The sequence below is a fragment of the Macaca mulatta genome, chromosome 15 (genome assembly GCF_049350105.2).
Source record: "Macaca mulatta isolate MMU2019108-1 chromosome 15, T2T-MMU8v2.0, whole genome shotgun sequence".
NCBI classification, from domain to species: domain Eukaryota; kingdom Metazoa; phylum Chordata; class Mammalia; order Primates; family Cercopithecidae; genus Macaca; species Macaca mulatta.
This window is the reverse complement of record NC_133420.1, coordinates 107,314,033-107,336,231: the sequence shown is the minus strand read 5'-3', so window position 1 is coordinate 107,336,231 and position 22,199 is coordinate 107,314,033. Positions and strand designations below refer to the sequence as shown.

Below are 22,199 nucleotides of genomic sequence, written 5' to 3'. Positions count from 1 at the left end.
ATGGGAAGCTCCCAGGTACCTTTGCATGTTTTCTCATGGATGCAGTCCTGACACATCTCTGGACAATGCTTGCACACCCCCTCCACAGCCACGTGCCTCTCGGGGCAGGTTTCCTGGCACACTCCGTGGTGCAGGACGAGGCCTCCTTCACAAGAATGGCAGTTGGTGGTGTTTCCGTCACACGTTCTGCAAGGAGAGCTACAACGTTCACATACGCCATCTTCTGCGTAAGAGCCCCTGTGGAAGGAAAAGAGAGTGCAACTGGAGAAGCTGCCCTGCTGGAGAAGTGACTCTTTCCTGGGGAAAAGGAATTAGGGCTAAAAACAAAAGGGCTGCTGCTGTTGTCAGCTGAGAAGCATCCACGGGATTTATGAGGAAGTGAAAAAGAACATTCAGAAAAACGTAAGGAAAAGGACAGGCATTATTCTTGTGAAAGGAAAATAAATCTTGGGACCCCAATATTACTAAGCCAAACAGAAAAATCAAGCTGGGAACTGCTTAGGGCAAACCTGCCTCCCACTCTATTCCTTAAAAAGATAGCTACTGGCCGGACGCGGTGGCTCACGCTTGTAATCCCAGCACTTTGGGAGGCCCAGATGGGCAGATCACCTGAGGTCAGGAGTTCAAGACCAGCTTGGCCAACGCATGGCGAAATGCTGTCTCTACAAAAATACAAAAATTAGTCGAACGTGATGGCAGGCACCTGTAATCCCAGCTACTCAGGAGGCTGAGGCAGGGCAATCGCTTGAACCCAGGAGGCAGAAATTGCAGTGAGCTGATATTGCACCACTGCACTCCAGCCTGGGTGACAGAGCGAGACTCCGTCTTAAAAAAAAAAAAAAAAAAAAAAAGGTGAATATCAGAAGCTGTCAGGAGACAGCCAGAAGGCAACCTGAGAGGTGATTTTCAAGGAGCCACTTGCTAAAAGTAGTCTCCACACAGATCTGCCTGCGAGTTTGTCCTCCTTTCCGCTCTCTGCATTCATAAAACTGTTTTTCTTAGTGCTTTATTTCACAATTATTTTATTTAAGAAGACTAATACTTGTTTTAGAAAGAAATGGTTGCATATACTAAATTGTTAAATTCAAATTACTTTGTGTTGCAGTCTTTCAGCTCAGATAAATCCATGTCTTGTGAAAGCTGTGTGGTCCAGGACCTTCACCTCCATTTCACAGACACCAAGACAGCGACCGGCAGCACTTAAAGGAAGGCCGTATTTCTTCAACAGAGCTTCAAATCTGTTCACATTTGGTGAATGTGAGTCCACCTTAAGTTTTCTGTTGCTTTTTAAACAGCCACCATAATGATATGTGTTACTGGCATGGTGGCTCATGCCTGGAATCCCAGCACTTTGAAAGGCCAGGTTGGGTGGATCCCCTGAGGTCAGGAGTTCAAGACCAGCCTGGCCCATGTGGTGAAACCCCATCTCTACTAAAAATACAAAAAATTAGCTGGGCTTGGTGATAGATGCCTGTAATTCCAGCTACTTGGGAGGCTGAGGCAGGATAATTGCTTGAACCTGGGAGGTGGAGGTTGCAGTGAGCTGAGATGGCGCCATTGCACTCCAGCCTGAGCCGTAAGAGTGAAACTCCATCTCAAAAACCAAACCAAAACAAAAGATATATGTTACTGTTAAAACCTATTTTTGGCCGGGTGCGGTGGCTTATGCCTGTAATCCCAGTACTTTGGGAGGCCGAGGTGGGTAGATCACAAGGTTAGGAGTTTGAGACCAGCCTGGCCAACATGGTGAAACCTCATCTCTACTAAAGATAGAAAAAAAAAAAAAAAAAAAAGCTGAGTGTGGTGGCATGAGCCTGTAATCCTAATGACTTGGGAGGCTGAGGCAGGAGAATTGCTAGACCCTGGGAGGCAGAGACTACAGTGAGCAGAGATAGCGCCATTGCACTTCAGCCTGGGTGACAGGGTGAGACTCAGTCTCAAACAAACAAAACAAAACAAACAACTTTTTTTTTTTTTTTCATGAACATATACTATATTTGAAAAAGCAGGGGCCACTAAATGCTAACTTATAAATAGCTCTGAATATCTGGATGCTGTGTCATTGCAGGTTATGTTCCTGTTATAAATCTTATTGCTGTTCTAGGATGGATCACACCCAAAAGGGTGATTTCTCAGAAACAGCAATAAAGCTTCCAAGATAAGCTGGATATTATATGTTCCTCAGATTCTGTGTCTTCTGTTGTTAGTTTTCTTTTTCTTTTTCTGTAAACACAAAGATGAGGGATTCCACTATAATCAGATCACCCTACCCATAGCAGGAGGGCATATGCTTGCAATTCTATAGTCTGCAATATTTCTAGGCCATGCCTGTAGCTTTCCTACTGCTCGAGCAATACAGACTATATTGACTGCTGCATGTCTGCATAGTGTCTCACTGCTCCATGAAAATGCTTCACCCCAGACTTGGAGGTAAAAAATGTTGAGCGGTCGACTAACTGGAGTAAAGCAAAATACACTCTTTCTTCCTTGTTTTAATGCATTGTGAATTCCTGGAACACTCAAAGAACCCAAGAGAGCGTTGAAAAAGGTAATGATTAAATAAATAAGGCAATAATAATGACAACCAGTTCAATCCTACCACTGAGGAAGCAATGACTGACTCTGGTAAGCAGCTCTCTGTCTTTCACCTTCGCTTTGTTGTAACACTTGGCTGAGTTTGCTGCGGGGGAGCTCGGTTGATAGGGGAGGAGGACTGGAAGTTTCCAAACCTGCCTTCTCACCTGGGTTCTCTTACTCTGACCCTTTGCTACCCTTTCTCCACTCTCTGCTTGACAAAATCCTTCCAGAGCTAGTGACCATCAAGCTTTTTCTCAAATACCCAGCTGGGTATGAAGCTGGAAAACATTCCGCTAAGTCAAAAAGTCTGTCACAGAAAAACATGTTTTGTCTTTTTCGTTTTATATGTTTTGTTTTCATTTTCAGAGACAGGGTCTTGCTATGTTGCTCAGGCTGACCTTGAACTCCTGGGCTCAAGCAATTCTCCAGCCTTGGACTCCTGATAGCTGGGACTGGAGGTGTATACCATGGCCACCATGCTTGGCTCAAAGACCACATTTTATACAATGCCATTTATAGGAAATGTCCAAGAATAGCAAATCTATAGGGACAGGCAGTAGATTAGTGGTTGCTAAGGGCTGAGGGAAATGGAAAAAGTAGGAATAACGGTTAAAAGGGTATAGGGTTTCTTTCTAGGTTGATGAAAATGTTCTGAAATTGATTGTGGTAATGGTTGCATAACTCTGTGAATATACTAAAAACCAGTGAATTATACACTTTTGGGGTGAATTGTATGGTATGTGAATTATGTCTCAATACAGTTGTGATTAAAAAATATATATAAAAAATAATTATATAAAAAAATTATGTGATTAAAAAATAATGATATAATTATCAGCACTGAGTGATAGTTAAGCACCTGGACTTCAATGCCAGAGAGGTTTGGGTTCAAATTCTGGCCACACCATGTATCTGACATGTAAAATGGATTCTGCTATTCTTTTCCTCATCTGTCAAATGAGGGAAAATAATAGTATGTGAATAAGAGAATTCTTGTGAGAATTAATGGGATCATACATTTAAAGCCCTTAGCACAATACCTGGACATTGCAAGCATTCAAAAAATAGTGATTTAAAATGTTTTCTTTTCCCTTGGAATCTCTTAGCCTTTTGTACATTAAGGCTCTGAGAAGTGTGACATTGCCTGATGTAAACCTCCCTTACTGGATTGTAAGCATTTTGCAGACCCAGACTTCCTTCAGTGGGTCTTAACTTAGCTTTCCATATCAAGGATCAATATCAATATCAATATCAATATCAATTGTTGGTAGAATAGACTCCACTGAGCTACATATATACAATACAGTCTATTGATATTGTATCAGTATCAATTTTTACACCTAGTTGGTGCTAAATATGTATCTGTGTTGTTGAGGTGAATATGCTTGGCTTTCTATACTAGATGGGATGCTTTTTGAGAATAAATACCTTATATTTATACTCTATATTTATACTCATTACTTATATTTATACTCTATAGATAGAGTCTATCTCAGTAATGAAAACAAATAGGTCACTAGGAAATAGTGCCATTTTTGCTTTTTTCATTTTTTGTTTTTTTTCGAGTCGGAGTTTTGCTCTCGTTGCCCAGGCTGGAGTACAATGGTGTGATCTCAGTTCACCACAACCTCCACCTCCCGAGTTTGAACGAGTCTCCTGCTTCAGCCTCCCGAGTAGCTGGGATTACAGGCATAGGACACCACACCTGGCTAATTTTGTATTTTTAGTAGAGGCAGGGTTTCTCCATGTTGGTCAGGCTGGTCTTGAACTCCTGACCTCAGGTGATCTGCCTGTCTCGGCCTCCCAAAGTTCTGGGATTATAGGTGTGAGCTACCTTGCCCAGCCAGGAAACGGGTGTCGTTGTATCAAATTCTTTTACTAAGAGGGCAAAAGAAAATCCTAACTCCTTAAAGTAGACACTGTCAGTTACTTCCCCAAATTTATTTCCTGCCTTCCTCTCTCCATTCTTCGTGGCTGTCAGAGTCCTGAGTTGTTTGGGTGCTCAGGGGTAAATCTTGTCCAGCCTGAACCACGCCTATATTTCCATTCTTTTGGCCAGAGATTGATTTAGGGAGGTATCCGTGATGCATTCTTGGGACTGAGATTAGCAGGGAAGTCTGAGGAAATTTTCTTTTCTCTCAAGAAAAGGATAAACAAGGGGAGACATCCCCTTTCCTGGCCCTGATCGTGGCTGCATGGGGTGACAGTGTCTGGAGCTGAGACACACAACGTGGGCTCAGCAGCGGCGCCGGTCAGAGAGGACGAGCTAAGGAAGGTACAAGAGCAAAACAGAAAAACCAGACTTTGTGATGACCTTCTTGGCCGCTGAAGTGACCGATACTGGACTTGCAACATTTTTGTTCTGTGAGATAATAAACCCTGTTATGTCTCAGTCATTTTACTTGGCATTTCTGTTGCTTATTGCTGAAAGTTTCTTGCTGTACTCTTCCATTTGCTATTCCTCACTTTCTTCCTAGGTAAATTCTGGAGGTGGGACCATTGGTAGGAAGAGTAAAGCAATTACAAACCAGGGGACCAAGGAAACCGGGAGGAATCAATAACTAACTAACCAAGTATTATTCATTATTTATAATTCATGCCTCACCTATTTAAACCTTTAGAAGAGGTTCACATCACAGCCTTACTTTTGTAATGGAGGAAAAAAGAAAAACCGTGACAACAGTTGATCATTAAGATGGGAAAATAACTTTTTCTTTTTCTTTTTTTAAAGAGACAGGGTCCTGCTGTGTCATCCAGGCTGGAGTGCAGTGGCGCAATCACAGCTCACTGCAATCTCCTGGGCTCAAGGAATCCTCCCGTCTCAGCCTCCCAAGTAGCTGGGACTACAGGCAGCCACTGGCTAAGTTTTTTTTTTTTTTTTTTTTTGAGACGGAGTCTTGCTCTGTTGCCCAGGCTGGAGTGCAGTGGCACCATCTTGGCTCACTGCAAGTTCTGCCTCCCAGGTTAACGCCATTCTCCTGCCTCAGCCTCCTGAGTAGCTGGGACTACAGGCGCCCGCCACCATGCCCAGCTAATTTTTTGTATTTTTAGTAGAGACGGGGTTTCACTGTGTTAGCCAGGATGATGTCGATCTCCTGACCTCATGATCCACCCGCTTCGGCCTCCCAGAGTGCTGGGATTACATGCGTGAGCCAGCGCGCCCGGCCCCCCAAAAAGTTTAATTTTTTAAACTTTTTGTAGACAGAGTCTTGCTATGTTGCCTAGGCTGGTTTCAAACTCCTAGCGATCCTTCTGCCTTGGCCTCCCGAAGTGCTGTGATTACAAGTGTGAGCCACCATGCCCAGCCCCTGAACATATTTTTCATAAAAGTAAAAATATACACATAAAATAGTCACAAAGGAGAAGTGGGCATCTGGCCTCATGTAAGTTTTGGCTGCTGCGGCCCATAGCCGTGTCAGACAACAGAGGACATTTATGCGGGTGCTCATAGAGCGGAGAAGAGTTTTTTGGTGAACAAGAAGGAATTGCTCCCAAAGTACCTTAGGAAAGCGACTACAAGCAGGAAGTAAAATTAAAAAGGAAACTTACTCCGGGCACTTGGAGTAGCACCTGCCTTCATGGAGGAAGAGAGGGAGGCCCAGCTGCATCCGGCACTTTTTGCAAAGATCGGCTCCAGAGCAGACGGCACAGGCCTCCGAACAGTTCTCGCAGCTCCTGCTCCTTACGGAAGGCCATGTGCCTTGGGGACAGGAGGAAACACAGGCCTGAGCCAAAAGATATGCACCTAGAAATCCAGGGAAGATAGGAATAGTCATCATGTGTGTTTCTATGCAGAGACATGGCTTTTTTAAGCTTTCCAAAGACCAAAGTATCCAGGCACTTATTTCAGGCTTACCAAAATATTTACTAGTGATGCTAAGTCCTCCAGGATGAGTTACATTTCTAGAAGGCAATTGACAGCAAGAGGCTTTTGCCCTGGTTCTTTCCTTTCCCACGGATATTAGGTAGAGGTCATGACGGGGCTTCCCTTTGCCCAGCTGATCAGTCTTGTTAACACCCTGTCTATGTCTTCCTGGTGTAAGGCAGCTGTACATGCGCAGCTTGATAGAATCTATTAATACTCTGCTTCCCCAAAGGTCATCTTGTTAGGACACTAACATAGTTGCAACTGTTTCTTTTTTGAGAAGGAGTCTTGCTCTGTCTCCCAGGCTTGAGTGCACTGGTGCGACCTTGGCTCACTGCAAACTCCGCCCCCTGGGTTCAAGCGATTCTTCTACTTCAGCCTCCCGAGCAGCTGGGACTACAGGCGCGCACCACCACACCTGGCTAATTTTTGTATTTTTAGTAGAGACGGGGTTTCACCATGTTGGACAGGCAGGACTCGAACTCCTGACCTCAGGTAATCTGCCTGCCTCAGCCTCCTAAAGTGCTGGGATTACAGGCTCGGCACAGAGTTACAACTCTTCCACCCAACTCTCCCTTTAACAGAGGATCCATCTATTTTTTAATCGAACAACAGATACTCATTAAGAAAACCAGTTTTCAAAATCACTCTCAAACCCAAAATTCCAAGAAAATGCTTTAGCTTTTTGAGTGTAACCTTTTGTATTTTTTATGATTATAATTGTGGCTTGCCTATTGTAAATTTTTCTGCTTTTGCATCATATTGCACTATTAACATTGTACATTCCAACACGGACTTTATAATGATCATGTAAACATTCTTCTTTTTTTTTTTTTATTTTTTTGAGGCAGCGTCTTGCTCTGTCATCCAGGTTGAAGTGCACACTGCAACCTCTGCCTCCCAGGTTCAAGTGATCTCATGTCTCAGCCTCCTGAGTAGCCTGGGATTACAGGCATGTGCCAACACATGTGGCTAATTTTTGTATTTTTATTAGAGACGGGGTTTTGCCATGTTGGCCAGGCTGGTCTCCAACTCCTGGCCTCAAGTGATCCTCTAACTTCAGCCTCTCAAAATGTGGGATTACAGGCATGAACCATCATACCCAGCCCACTTAAACATTCTTTATGTCAGTGTACCATTTAAGTAAAATATTCCCCTAATTCAGGGAAGGTATGTTATTTGTGATTTTTGTTTCTATAGATGAAGCAATTGGTAAGTTATCAAGCTGTTATGTTGCTGCTCTTATTTCTTTCTCCCTCCCTCTTCATCATGCCTTTAGATCAAGAAACTTTTTTTTTTTTTTTTTTTTTTTGGAGATAGGGTCTTGCTCTGTTACCCAGGCTGGAGTGCAGTGGCATGATCATGGTTCACTGCAGCCTTGACCTCCTGAGACCAAGCAATGCTTTCATTTCAGCCTCCCAAGTAGCTGGAACTACAGGGACATGCCACCATGCCCAGCTATTTTTAAAATTTTTTATAGAGATGGGGTCTTACTATGTTGCCCAGGCTGATCTCAAACTCCTAGGCTCAAGCAATCCTCCCGCCTCAGCCTCTCAAAATGTTGGGATTACAGGTTTGAACCACTGCACCCGACCACTTCTTTGTATTGTCCTTTGAAAACCAGTTTTTATCATTGGTCAATGTTTGGGTCCTTGTGTGTCTCCCAAGTAGCCACTGTCATAGGAACATGTGATGGGAGTAGACCAAGGCGTTACAGACCTCCTTACACAAAGATGCCACTACACATGAGTTTCAATGACTTGGCTTGACTGCTGCCATCTCCTGTCACACAACACACTAACCTTTGGGACATGAAGTGCACAGAGTTGCAGATCCATTGCAGGTTTTACAAGAAGAATGACAAGGCTGGGATTTTCTCAAAGTATCTGTATGAGAAAGAAACAACAGTTCAGGCTTCTCCTTTGAATAGGCACATAGGATTCCAGTGCTGAAAAAGATCTCATGGGTAACCTAGTCCCTTTTCCTGCCCCAAATGGAATCCTTTTGATTGTACATGAGCTGATTGTTGGCACTGGCTCATTGCCGTTGTGTAGACTTCATTTATTTTTTTTTCTCTTACTCCTTCATTTGCAATTGAATATCAAGACTTCATTGGCAATTGATTATCAAGAAAGATACCACATGAATGTGTGGTACCAAAAGGAATGTGGTATCTTATAAGATAGCCTCAAATACTGTGGGGATATCTGAACTAACAAATGATTACTTATTTTGTGTGTTAAAAATGGGAGTGTGAGTTTGTATTTGTGTGTATGCATTTGTGAATGAGTTTATGAGTCAAAGGTAATCACTTCTATTGCCAAGATTGTTGGATGACCTTTTCTTTTCTTGTCTTTTTTTTTTTTTTTTTGAGACAGAGTCTCGCTCTGTAGCCCAGGCTGGAGTGTAGTAGTATGATCTTGGCTCACTGCCACCTCCGCCTCCTGGACTCAAGCGATTCTCCGGCCGAGTAGCTGGGATTACAGGTGCACACCACCACGCCCGGCTAATTTTTGTATTTTTAGTAGAGACAGGGTTTCGCGGTGTTGACCAGGCTGGGCTCGAGCTCCTGACCTCAGGTGATCCACCCACCTCAGCCTCCCAAAGTGCTGGGATTACAGGCGTGAGCCACCGTGCCCAGCCGGATGACCATTTTTCTTCACTCCAAGATGATAATTGAGAATTCATTGTACCTCTCGTGGAGGAACTTCTTTTCTTTTTTCTGTTTTTGTTCTTCGAAAATCAGATTTTATTATTGGTCAAAGTTTGGGTCACTGTTTTCTTCAGAGTAGCTACTGTGCTATGCAACCTAAATTTATCTCATCTTAAATTTGTCCCAAATCATTGTTAAACATCAAAATTTTCCCCTACTCATGAGCTTTCTGGTTGGTCGGGCTATAAGTAGGCCATCCCAGGTTAATACACCATTCACCAGGGAAACATTGGAAGTGTTCCCTTCTCCCTTTCCCTCCAACAGCATTTGATGGGCAGGCTTTCCCAGGAGGTCACCTCAGCAACTCCATGGGACAGTTTCAAAGACAGAACAGCTTCAAGACTTCACTCAATCAATACACACTGAGACCTTGACTAGAGCTCAGGGATTGCTCAGAAATCAGCATGGCTCACATAGGGAAAAATTAGAAAACGACCTTCTAGCTCAGAATGTGGGATTTCAATGACCCTGACCCTCAACCAGTGTTGACATCTTACCATTTCCCTTCATTACCTCCTCCCTCCCTTTCTCCCTTCCTTCCTCTCCTGACTTTCATCTTCTTTCTTCTCATCCTAAGAGTCAGAGCCGGGTATAGATGGCTCTCTAGTCACACCTGCCTTCAGATCCCAGCTGTGCCACCGAAGGGAAGGGTAACCATGGATACAGTAATTAAACTCTCAGAGTCCTGCTTTCCTTGTCTCTAAAATGAGAGAAAATAATTCTGCCCTTATAGGATTGTTGTGAAGACGAAATGAGATAATGTGTGCTAAGTGCTTAACAGTGGCACAGTAAATGGTAGTTCCTCCTGCTTCCTGTTGTCTCTCTCCCGTCACCATTCCACTCCATTTCTGAGGCTTGTTTTACTCCCCTCTTCTTTCCCTCTGGTTTCATACCTGAGTGGCACCCCTCGGCTTCTACAATATCGTGGATACAAAGCTGATGAGCCTTGCTATAGAGGAAACTAGATTCAAATACAGATGGTAGAAAGATACGTACATAGATGGATAGGATGGATAGATACAGATACGGGGATAGATGCAGATACAGGTGGAGATGGTGTTGGAGATGTAAATGATTAGGCTGCCATGCAGGGTAGTTGGTTTTCTCCTAGTTTGGAGAGAAAAATTTACCCTGGTTTTCTTTGATTTTTTGAGACAGAGTCTCACTTCATCGCCCAGGCTGGAGCGCAGTGGTGCGATCTTGGCTCACTGCAACCTTTGCCTCCCAGGTCCAAGCGATTCTCCGGTCTCAGCCTCCCAAGTAGCTGGGATTACAGGCGCCTGCCACCAACCCTGGCTAATTTTTGTATTTTTAGTAGAGATGGGGTTTCCTCATGTTGCCCAGGCTGGTCTCGAACTCCTGACCTCAGGTGATCCACCCGCCTTGGTCTCCCAAAGTGCTGGGATTACAGGTGTGAGCCACTGCAGCCAGCCCCCTGGTTTTCCAATATACTAATTAAAGCTGATGACTGACTGGTGTACTCTCTCTGGAGCATCTGTTAAGGGCTGAATTTAGCCTTGTGCAGAGCCACAGGATTGTCACAAAGGTGTTCCTCATGCCTCTCAAAGTAACCGATTCTGTCCCCGAAGGCCTTTTAAACCTGCAATATCACTGAGCCCCAAAGAGATGGCAGCCGAAAGGCGAGCAACAATCCTGTTGCTACTATCAGTCAGATGTTCACTGAATGGCTGAGAGCAGTTGTGCAAAGAGTAATAAGACAACAATATTAATCAGAGAGTGAACACCTTGCAAATCTTCAATGTTCTACGTCCAGGCTTCAGGCTGATTTTCCTTTGATGTTATCATGTATATACTAAAATATATTTATAAAGACATGAGTTTTCATTAATTTTCTCATATTTGTATACATTTTAATGTCTATATCTACACATATGCACATATTTATAATTACATGTATCTCACATTCTGGCAATTTGGTATTTTACTGCATACACCTGGTATAAAATTCTATAATGTCAGCCAAGCAAGGTGGCTTATGTCTGTAATCCCAGCAATTTGGGAGGCCAAGGTGGGAGGATCGCTTGAAGCCAAGAGTTTGAGACCAGCCTGGACAATACAGGGAAACCTTGTCTCTTAAAAAATAATAACAAATAAAAATAAAATAAAATTCTGTAATGTCTCCATATGTCCACCAGAGGGAGATCTGTACAAGCAGTTAACTTAGCAATCAGGCCTGGGCATGGGATAAAGTCCTCCCCAGCAAGAGTTCTTTATCATAAAAGATTAGGGACTTAACCTCAGCAAGTAAATTTTAACCGTGATCATAGTTTCTCTTTTTCCCACTCTGGAAATTCTAGACTGGACAGGACCGAAAAAAAAAAAAAAAAAAAGAAAGAACCACTTTGATCCAGAAAGTGCAGTATCCATTCTTCAGAAATGCCTGTAGCTAAACTATATAAAGCAAGGGGTTCATTTATTCTACTTATTTTTTATTTAATACATAATCTGCACATGGTGCAAAATGGAGAAAAGGCATATACTGTGATGTCTCCCTCCTAATCCCTTCTCCACCCTTTTTCGTACAAACTGTATCTATTCACATGGTTTATCACCTTGCCTGTAAACAAGCAATATATTTGGAGATTAGTCTTTATCAGTACAGAAAGAACCTCTTCCTTTTGGTGGCTCCATAGTATTCTATTGTATGAATACATTGACTTTATTTCTCTCGTCTCCTACTGGTAACCACTTAGTTTTTTCCAGTCTTTGTGATTTCAAACAATGCCGCAGGGACTGGGAAGGCAGAGGTGCTACCTCAGCCTATTAAAGTTTTGTGAGGACAGATGCTCTTCTTGATAACCTCTGCCAGGCATGACCATTTAGCACGTCACGCATGTCCTTATCTGTTACGGAAATCTCCACTGCTGAGCTTCTCACAGTCTTCCCTCTGAGTGACCGCTCATAGGTTGTGTTTATGGCCCCCTCCTCTCTCCATCTTTTTCTAATGACCTCTGCATCTCTGCACCCCATTTGCATCTGGCCTCCCAGCTTCTTGGGGTGATTTTTCCACGGAGACCGTCTCCAGAGACAGTCTCTGCCGCTGTGATTGTCACCTCCCTATTTCCCTGTTACCTCTTTTGATTTGAACTTTCCACCTTCGTCGCTCTTGCAGCAGGCTCTTCACCACAGATAGGTTTGCAATGGGCACAGCTTCTTTTTTATTAAAAAAAAAGTGTTTAGTTTTTTTAATGCAAAAAGGATAAAGAAGATAAACTTCACCCATAATCCCACCACCCAGGAATGTCTGTTGTTTATACTGTGGTACATGGATGTCTCATCTTCATATCGAGTGTGTGAGTATAATTACATCTATGTATAGATGTGTGATCATTTATAGCTTCCGTATACATAAGACTGACCTTGAACACTGTATTTAACACTATAAATCTCGTAGGCATTTTCTCTTGTCATTAACATTCCTTGTAAACATTATTAGTATTTTTTTTAAATTTTTTTTTACGAGGAGTCTTGTTCTGTTTCCCAGGCCAGAGTGCGGTGGCACCATCTCAGCTTGTTGCAACCTCTGGCTCCCAGGTTCAAGCGATTCTCCTGCCTCAGCCTCCCAAGTAGCTGGGACTACAGGCAAGCACCACCATGCCTGGCTAATTTTTTGTATTTTTAGTAGAGATGGGGTTTCACCATGTTGGCCAGGTTCGTCTCGAACTCCTGGCCTGAAGTGATCTGCCCACCTTGGCCTCCCAAAGTGCTGGGATTATAGGCGTGAGCCACCGCGCATGGCCCCCAGAATTGCTTTCTTTCGTGACCCAGGGAATGCTGCTTTCAAAGCAAACTAGTGTTTCAAGTGTTAAAACTGGCCTGAGTCAAAGAGTTAGGGAGTATATTAGGCTTTATTGTGTCATATGTGTCCTGAGAGCTTTATATGCATTTTCTCATTTAATTCTTAAAATGACTTTGTGTGAGGCAGTTTCATGTTTTCACTTTACAGACAAGGACACTGAGGCTCAGAGAGGATGAGTAACTCACTCAAGGTTACACAGCTAGCAAATCACAGAGCCAGGATTTGAATTAATGTGTGCTGCGCTCTAAAGTCTGCATCTGCTAGAGGGTGTAGACATAGGCTTTTGAATTTTTCAGTAATAAATTTGAATTCTAAAGTAATTTGATAGAAGCCAAAGTAATGGTGTGCTGGTAAGACAGGTCTCTAGAAAATGAAAAACCAAAAACCTGATTTGTAGTGTTTCCAATTTCTGTGGTGTAAATACTCCCACCATAGCCAATTTCAAGCTGTCAATGGTTTCACAATCCACTTAGAGAACTCCTGAGTATGTAACGATCCGTGCAAGTTGATACGGATGCTTCCTTCATCCTACTGGCCAAACAGTTGATTACTTACCCAGTGCCATGTGTTTTTTTGCACTCTGTGTTCTGGTAGGTTAAATAAATAAAAATAGTGCACTCATTTCTAAGTGAGGCAGCTGCACACATCTACAAAGTCCTTCTAAAAATCAGATTTCCGTGGCATCTTTGAAGTTTTCTAAAGTTCAGTGACTATTAGGCAAAATATCTTCCCAGTACTGAAGTGGATTTTTTTTTTTTCCCCACATGTGTGTGGCTTTCAGTGTTTGTGACTAACTCTGGGATTCCAGTCTTTCCCCAAGGATAAGAATTAAGATCAAGAGACAGGCTAGTGATAAATTGTTAGGATGTGGTCAAAGACACAAAGCTAATTCACCATGTCTGTGTTCTGTAGATTAGACTATCACCAGAATATGTAATTAGAGCCTGTTATAACATGGATTTAATCAATGATGGAAATATGAGGTAAGAGAAATGTGCAGAAATTACTCCTAGGACTTTCCAGCACTACCAGGGGAAACCACTTAAGAAAATCCAAATGGTTTAACAGTAACAGAGGAAACTCTTTCCATTCCCAACAATGGCTTCAGGAAACCAGCTGAAGCCATCATCTTCCTTCAAAGCCCGTGGTCTGCCATACCTGAACCTTTCCACCAAGGTTGTGTGATGCTTGAGTCACCGCTGAGGCCGTTTGCAGCCTGTTGAATATTATATTGTTTTGTTGTTGTTTTTTGACAGAGTCTCTCTCTGTTGCCCAGGCTGGAGTGCCGTGGCACAATCTCAGCTCACTGCAACCTCCACCTCCCAGGTTCAAGTGATTCTCGCACCTCAGCCTCCCGAGTAGCTGGGATTACAGGCACCCACCACCATGCCCAGCTAATATTTTTTGCATTTTTAGTAGAGATGGGGTTTTGCCGTGTTGGCCAGGTTGGTCTTGAATTCCTGACCTCAAGAGAGCTGCCTGCCTCGGCCTCCCAAAGTGCTGGGATTATAGTCGTGAGCCACCATGTCTGGCCTTGAATATTGGTTTTATTCCTGCCATTTAGGGACACTAAATAATTGTCACAGTATACATCCCCAGACAGAGGGTCTGGGGATGATCTATACATTTGTGCAGTGACTTTTTGGTGGCTGAAAAAACAGAGAGTCGAGCGCCATCTTTGATGACTTAGTCTTGGCTGGAGGATTTGTCAGGCACTGTCTGATAGGTGGAGGAATCTGCATCCTTGGACTAGGTGGGAGGTATTCCCACTTTGCTGGTAGTTGGCAAAGAATGATGGCTCTCTCACTGTAGTCATTCTCATCCTGATTAGCCACCTTATTAAAAGAGGAGTTCAGGGAACTCTAGCTGGGCTTTTATTTCAAGGGTGTTTTCCCAGCCTATGCTGATAGATCCTCCTGGGTTGTAGTCTTCAGATGCAAACAGGATCTTACTGTTTCCACTGGGGAGCAGCATGGGTGAAGGAATGGATTGAAGTGTGCGTCATCTTACCTCTCCTACCTGAATCTGAATCTGAGTTTGAAAAACAAAATAAAACAAAACCTAAAACAGAACAGAAAAACGTTCTGGTACTACCTAGACAGCTATATCCTCTCAAAAACACTCTGTACTTTGCCTGGGTTTCCTCTGATTTGACCCAGGATGACTGCAGTCTGCTTTCCATCATCTTAAAGGTGTGGCTAATTAGTGCTTGTTCTCTGGAACCCTCTACTCTCCTATTACACTCTCGATCCTGTTTTTTAAGAAAAAGAAGTCAGGAGAAGGTTGTAGGCATTGGCTCAAATACTCCCAGGACTTTATGGAATGCATTTCCCATTTACTCTCCATTTCAGTGCTTACACTATGCTGGGGGAAGCTGAGCTATGGCTTTACCGTGCTTAGTGAATAAATGGCTATTTCTCTGTGTTAATGGTCTGCATGTCTTATTTCATAGGTCATAGGAATGAGAAAGTACAGCTCTGTCATTGATTTGTTTTTGTCCATCCATGAGAAACACTCCCATCTCTGTCCCCAATCCCCTGTTAGTGAAAAATCCCCAAATACACTAATTCCTCCCTCTCTTCAGAAACATTACATTGCAATAGTAGAAAATGCGGAGGGGTGGGTGTGGTGCTTCGACAAAAGGGAACCACTGAAGCCTGGTTTCTGCCTACAAAATGCGTAGTCCAGTTGAAGGGACGTGGAATCATTTGGGGAATCAAGCCTGCTCTAACTCTTGGCTCCCTGGACCGTGTCATCATCTGGACGCCAGATAAAATACAGATGTTCAGCGAGAAACACAGCACCAGACCATTTTCCTTTTGGCGTGCGCTGCCTCTTAGATGCCTGAATGCCAGACAAACTCATTTTCAGCATTTTGCTTCAGCTATAACTCACAGAAGATATCCCAATCTGGATTGAATCATCTTCTCAGCTATGTCTCTGAAAGAGGGCCCACGTTCTCTGTGGCCTTTGGCTGCCGGGTTTTTCACGGTCTCTGAGCTGCTCTTCCTTGAAGTCACATGTGTAAAACTGCTGTAGTAGACAGCAGCCATGGACAGGCCTCCTCTCCAGCCCAGCATAAACCACAGAGCTGTCACTCCCTCGAGCCCTTAGCACACTCCTCCTGCACAACCGTCTCTCCGACTGCCATTGCCTCTGCACCAAATTGACCCTTTAAACCAATTCTTGCCTCGAAATCAAATGAAGAGCAGCTCCTGTTTTTGTGACTGTCTCTGCATAGAACAGGAGTCAGATTTTTCCAGCAGGAAGAGGATTTTGTTTTGTAACAACCTCGGACACGGAGGGGTCGCTGCAAGTTTGTAATTACCTTGCAAGGAAGCCTGTAACTGAAGCTCAGGTGTGAGGAGGCGTGTTGTAAAGACGCAGGGAGGAATGCGCACCTGCAGGGCTTTGCTGTTGGATTCCAAGCTCCCACACCTGTCTCCTCTCCTCCCTCCTCAAGAAGCTTCATGCTTTCCCTGTCTGCAACTGGGGAGAGCAACTTTTAAAGGCAAGCTTGAATGATGGTGAGCTCTAACAACGCAGCCATGGAGACCATCTGTTTTTAGCATAAATTCTAATATGTTCGAGCAGTCCTTCCTTGTCTAATTGGAAAAGCCTACCCTACAGGTAAAATTTTCCTTTACTATAAAAAGGACATGTAATAAGGACATAGGACCTGCCTGTGATGGAAGTGACTCTGAAATTTCAGAGAAAAATGATACCGGGGCCATTTCCCTCCGTGACTCTCTTCAGTTGCTTCTGGGCCTGCTTCACCCAGGTAGAAACTCAAGGGGGTGGACCAATCATAAATTTGCCCTTTGGGCTCTCTCTGCTGGCTGAACACCAACCTCAGCTTCCTACCTACTCCTGCTACAAGCATCAGAGAGACTCAGAACGACCCCAACTTGATTCTCACTCCAAACTCTTGTTTTTCTGCACAGCCTTTCTCTCCTGGATAGTTCAAAAAACCAGAGTTATAGAAGGAAGGAAGCAGAGTAGGCAGCTAGACCCCTGTGATCTCTTTTTGGGAGGCACATACCATTCCAGAATTTGCCCTCCTCCTGGGTCTGGGTGGCACGCACGCACACCCCACGCAGCGGCTGCAGTCCTTCCCGGCAGCTGCTGCACTCGTCATGACCAGGGCCTGTGCAGGTTTCGCACTCTCGGTGGCAGGGCTCACATTCTCCCATTTCTTGGTCACCATAGAATCCAGGGCCACATTTCCTCACACAACTGCCACCTATGTGAGAACACAGAGAGAAAGCATGAAGGCTTTGGTGATCTTTGCAAGGCCAAGTTCTAAAGAGGCTGGAGGAAATTTTAGGGACCTTTTTCTTTGCATTTGTTTTTATTGTTATTTTTGAGATGGAGTATCTCTCTGTTGCCCAGGCTAGAGTGCAGTGGCACGATCTTGGCTCACTGCATCCTCCACCTCCCATATTCAAGCCATTCTCCTGCCTCAGCCTCCTGAATAGCCAGGACTACAGGTGTGTGTCACCACACACGGCTAATTTATATATTTGTAGTAGAGATGGGGTTTCACCATGTTGGCCAGGCCACTCTGTCCAGGCTTTTCATTTGTTTTTAAAGAAACCAAGATGGCTTTAGCTTATTTCAACCAAGAAATGTGTTTTAATAAATCCAGACTGGGCAAGGTGGCCCATGCTTGTAATCCCAGCACTTTGGGGGGTTGAGGTTGGCAGATCACCTGAGATCAGGTGTTCGAGACCAGCCTGGCCAACAGAGGGTGCAGTGAGCTGAGATTGCACCACTGCACTCCAACCTGGGTGACAAGAGCGAGACTCCATCTAAAAAAAAAAACAAAACCCAACACTTTACCTAAGTCCTCTTTCAACTGGGAATTTACATTGGCCATTAAAGGGTTAAGAGCATTGACTACAGAATCCTTGAGGCCTTGAAAAACTACAAATAAAATAAATCTCTGTGTAGAGAAACACTGAAGAACGTTGTGGGCTGTCTTTCTCATTCTTTCTCCCCCAAACACTCAAGTGCATTGGGCTATTATCTCTTCAGCTGCAAGATTCACACTGTATTTCTTTCCTAACTATCCATTTCCATAAGTCAGTGACCAAAACCTAAGGCAAGGGATCTTGTTAAATTCTTACAGTGCACAGGGATATATGAGATGGATTAAATCTCAAGACAAGGGTCAGAGCTCTCAATATGCCAGGTGACTTCAATACCAAAACATTTATCTTCAGCTACCCACTCTCTATCTCCATCCAATTCAGCCTTGTTTCCATCAGCTTGGAGATATGTGAGATTAATTAGTGGAACAGGACCCATGCTTCAGTAATAAAAGCAGAAGGAAGTGGTTCAGCTAATGTTTATTTCTAAACCAAATTAAAATTTCTCCTTGGGCCAGAGGTGCCAGCACACACAGACTCTGAAACTAATCACATGTGTGCTCCTGCGGCCCCAACTGGGTGGAGCTCCAGTGCCTGGTTCTCACCTTGGATGGTACCATTTTCTAACTTACCCAAGAGAAAGAAGCCCTCTTCACACCAGTAACACCCATTCTGGTCACAGCTGCCACAGTTACTATCGCATGCCTTGCATTCCAGTTCCTCACTGTAGGTCTTCTCAGGACAGGTTTTATAACAATGCTGATCAAACCTAGAGGAAGAGGACATCATTTCTTGCATGACATACGTTGATGTATTACTCTTCACCACCATAATTTAATCTGCTTATATATATCTATGCAGAGTTTTTCGTTTCGTTTTGTTTGAGATGGAGTTTTGCTCTTGTTGCCCAGGCTGGAGTGCAGTGGTTGATCTCGGCTCCCTGCAACCTCGGTCTCCCGGGTTCAAGTGATTCTCTTGCCTCAGCCTCCCGAGTAGCTGGGATTACAGGTGCACACCACCATGCCTGGTTAATTTTTGTATTTTTTTTCTAGAGAGGGGGTTTTGCCATGTTGGCCAGGCTGGTCTCAAACTCCTGACTTCAAGTGATCCGTCCAGCTCTGCCTCCCAAAGTGTTGGAATTACAGGCATGAGCCACCACGCCCAGCCCATGCAGCGTTTTCAGCAGGAGTGAGTAATTGAATTTCAGGTTTGGTCTGTTGTGCCCCCGTCAACCCAAGTCACTAACCACCTCCTTCTGGACCTCCAAGGACTCTTTATCAGGGCAGCTGGGAGAAGGCTGGGGAGAAGGAAGGGGTACTGATACTTATTTATACAGTACTGATTATGTGTCAAGTATTAGCTCATCTAAATCTCCACAAATCTCGTGTGGTAGATATCATGTATCTTTAATTTCTAGGTAAGGGAACTGGAGCTCAAGGTTAAGCGCTCAAAATCACACAGCTAGCTAATGGTGGGACTGGGATTTTAACCAAAGTCTGTGTGAAAAGGTTGCTTGTGTGATTTGTCACATAGCAACTGGCACCGAGGCCTGAAATAGCTTGGTGTCAAGCCCAAGCAGCTTACTAAAATGTCTGTAACCAGATTATTAACAATAGTAGCGAAGCAGCTTAGCTTTTATTTATAAATATTTTTATGTATGTTATCTGTTATTCTCATGATACAGTAAAAATGTTGTAATTCAGACTTCACTGAATTGCAGGCTTACCTGAAGGGGGAGTGGACTGAAATCGACCCCTGCCTTTGATGAATTTCAAAGCATCAGCATGATATCAGGGGAAACCTTTGCATATCTTCTTTAACAACTTCTTTTTTTTTTTTTTTTTTTTTGAGACTAAGTCTCCCTGTCACAGAGGCTGGAGTGCAATGGTGTGATCTTGGCTCACTGCAACCTCCTCCACCTCCTGGGTTCAAGCGATTCTCCTGCCTCAGCCTCCTGAGTAGCTGGGATTACACATGCGCACCACCATACTCAGCTAATTTTTGTATTTTTAGTAGAGATGGGGTTTCCCCATGTTGGCTAGGCTGGTCCCAAACTCCTGGCCTCAGGTGATCCACCCACCTCGGCCTCTCAAAGTATTGGGATTACAGACGTGAGCCAACATGCCTGGCAACAACCTCTATTGTATAGCATTTCACTAGCTGTATTCAAAATTGCTAAATGTTTTCAAAGATTAGATATGTTTGTTTCTTGAAATAAATATCTCATGTTGTACCCTTAGTGATATTGGAGCATGTTCTTTCAGGGTATTTGTTTTTCAGAGGGTTTTATGAAACATGCTCATTAGCGAGTTAGTGGTGAACTGGAGAGGTGGCCAAGTTTGGCTCCAAAGTTTAACAGAGGGTGTTTAACAAAGTTTAACAGAGCCTGGCCAACATGGCGGAACGCTATCTCTACTAAAAATACAAAAACTAGCTGGGCGTGGTGGTGTGTGCCTGTAATCCCAGCTACTAGGGAGGCTGAGGCACAAGAATTGTTTGAACTTGGGAGGCAGAGGTTGCAGTGAGCTGAGATCTTGCCACTGCACTCCAGCCTGGGCCACAGAGTGAGACTCTGTCTAAAAAACAAACCAAAAAACAAACAACAACAAAAAAACAAAGTGGGTCAAGAGTGCAGTGATGTGAGACATAGTCAGGGTACAGAATGGCAGGCTATTCTGGAAAAGTTAGATTAAAACCAGAAGGCTAAGAACTGATAAGGTTAACTGATCATTTTTAGTATGTTTTAGCTTGTTGGTCTTCCTTTTCTTTCCCATCCTCCTCACTCCTTTCACTTCTTCCTACCTATTACCACATTTCAAGCGTATTTGTCTTTGGACAGGTGGGTCACCTCCTCTTGTCACCATATTGCTTTGTCTGATTCCATGGATGGAGGGAAAAGGCAATGTGGTGACAAGAGGAGGTGACCTGCCAAAGTCCAAATGTTCCAAATGCAGACCTGTCACTAGCTGTGTGCAACCTGAGTAAAACCTTGTCCCTCTCTGAGCTTCAGTTTTCTCTTCAGGAAATTAACATCCTCCTTGTGTCTCTGACGATCTCGATAAAATGATGGAGAGATGAAATAGTTGTGGGAGTTTGTATATCACAAAACTTCTGAGTTCTTAGGAGGACAGGGAGGGATTATGCAGCCTGTGCATTACCCAGGGCCTTCCTTTCCTTTGCAGCTCCTTTCTCTTTAGTTTTCCTTCGAGGGCAGTCAACAGTGTGTGCTGGACGGGAGGCTAGACTAGGAAGAGGAGGTGATATTTTAACATGCCATTTTTGATTTTGTGGATTTTTGTTAGAGTGTGTTGGCAGTGATGGTTACCTCTGTTTCATTTAACCTAGTGGTCTGTGTCTGTCGTTACCTAGGGGATGATTGAGCTAATATAGCACCTGGCTTCGCCCTGGCGCCTTCGCTCTGGTTAAGGACAAGGTATCCATGCAGACGTTTGCAAACAGCTTACTTGGGACCAGGTATATTATTAAGGTCTGTCCATGAACAGCAAGATCTGAATCTTGGTAACCCATGGCAGGATTCCTAGACACCAGTGTCAGGCTGGATGACTTCCAGGATCAAGAAAGAGATGGCCTCCTTTCGAGGCAAGGAAACAGCTGGGCTCTTATTGCTAAATCCAAGAATTGCTCATTAATAGCCTGACAGGACAGAGTTGCTTCAGGCTACAGGGCCACTTTGCTTTAATCACTGGATTGAGGATTAAGTCAGTAATGCTTAAACTGCAGAAAAGTTAGTGCCATGAAAAGGAAGGCCAGACTTACCTGTAATACCCCATAGCGCAAGATGTGCACGTTCCTGGATCATCTGGAAAAAAATTAAAACAATAAAAAATAATAATTATGAGGAATTTGTCATTTGGAAAAATAGGCTCTGGAAAAGTTGTGGCTTGAGATAAACAATCCTGTGGGATAGTTTCATGAAATGTACTGTCCAGAAATAATATGTGAACAGATTGCACCATTTTTAATTAGTAACAAGATGTACACTAGGATTTATCTTTATCAAAGGTAATAAGAGTTCTTATAAACACTTGGCCCTACTTTCAAGGAGGAATAGGCTCAAGCTACTGGGTCTTCAAATTAAAGATCAATGACCATCCACATTAAGAACCTCCTGGCCTCTAAGAGATAGGGGGATCAAGCAAGTCCACACACAAATATTTGGAAAGGGCTACAAGCTTCTGACCCTGAATAGAGGGTTTTCCATCAGTTACCCCAGAATCTTGCCAATGGAAGTGAGCATCATTTGGGGCACTCCTTTGAAATCTACACAATTATTTTTCCCAAGTATCCACTTCATGTTATGCCCTTCGCAACCTTCTTAAAAAAATTGTCCTG

At 43.7% G+C, this 22,199-nt stretch overlaps 1 protein-coding gene across 7 annotated transcripts in view; it reads right to left on the bottom strand.

The window, feature by feature from the left end:
• The window catches only part of PCSK5 (proprotein convertase subtilisin/kexin type 5), a 464,549-nt gene that overhangs the window by 38,881 nt on the left and 403,469 nt on the right, over positions 1–22,199 (bottom strand). For 5 of the 7 annotated variants that reach the window (XM_077966251.1, XM_028835254.2, XM_077966255.1 and 2 more), the window contains 7 exons: positions 21,624–21,666; positions 18,479–18,615; positions 17,018–17,218; positions 12,249–12,329; positions 8,245–8,328; positions 6,127–6,322; positions 20–237 (listed from right to left, as the gene is read on the bottom strand). In XM_077966251.1, coding sequence (XP_077822377.1) covers positions 20–237; positions 6,127–6,322; positions 8,245–8,328; positions 12,249–12,329; positions 17,018–17,218; positions 18,479–18,615; positions 21,624–21,666 — 960 coding nt within the window. The remainder of the gene's footprint in view (positions 1–19; positions 238–6,126; positions 6,323–8,244; positions 8,329–12,248; positions 12,330–17,017; positions 17,219–18,478; positions 18,616–21,623; positions 21,667–22,199) is intronic. The other 2 variants (XM_077966252.1, XM_015117916.3) reach the window with 1 other exon arrangement.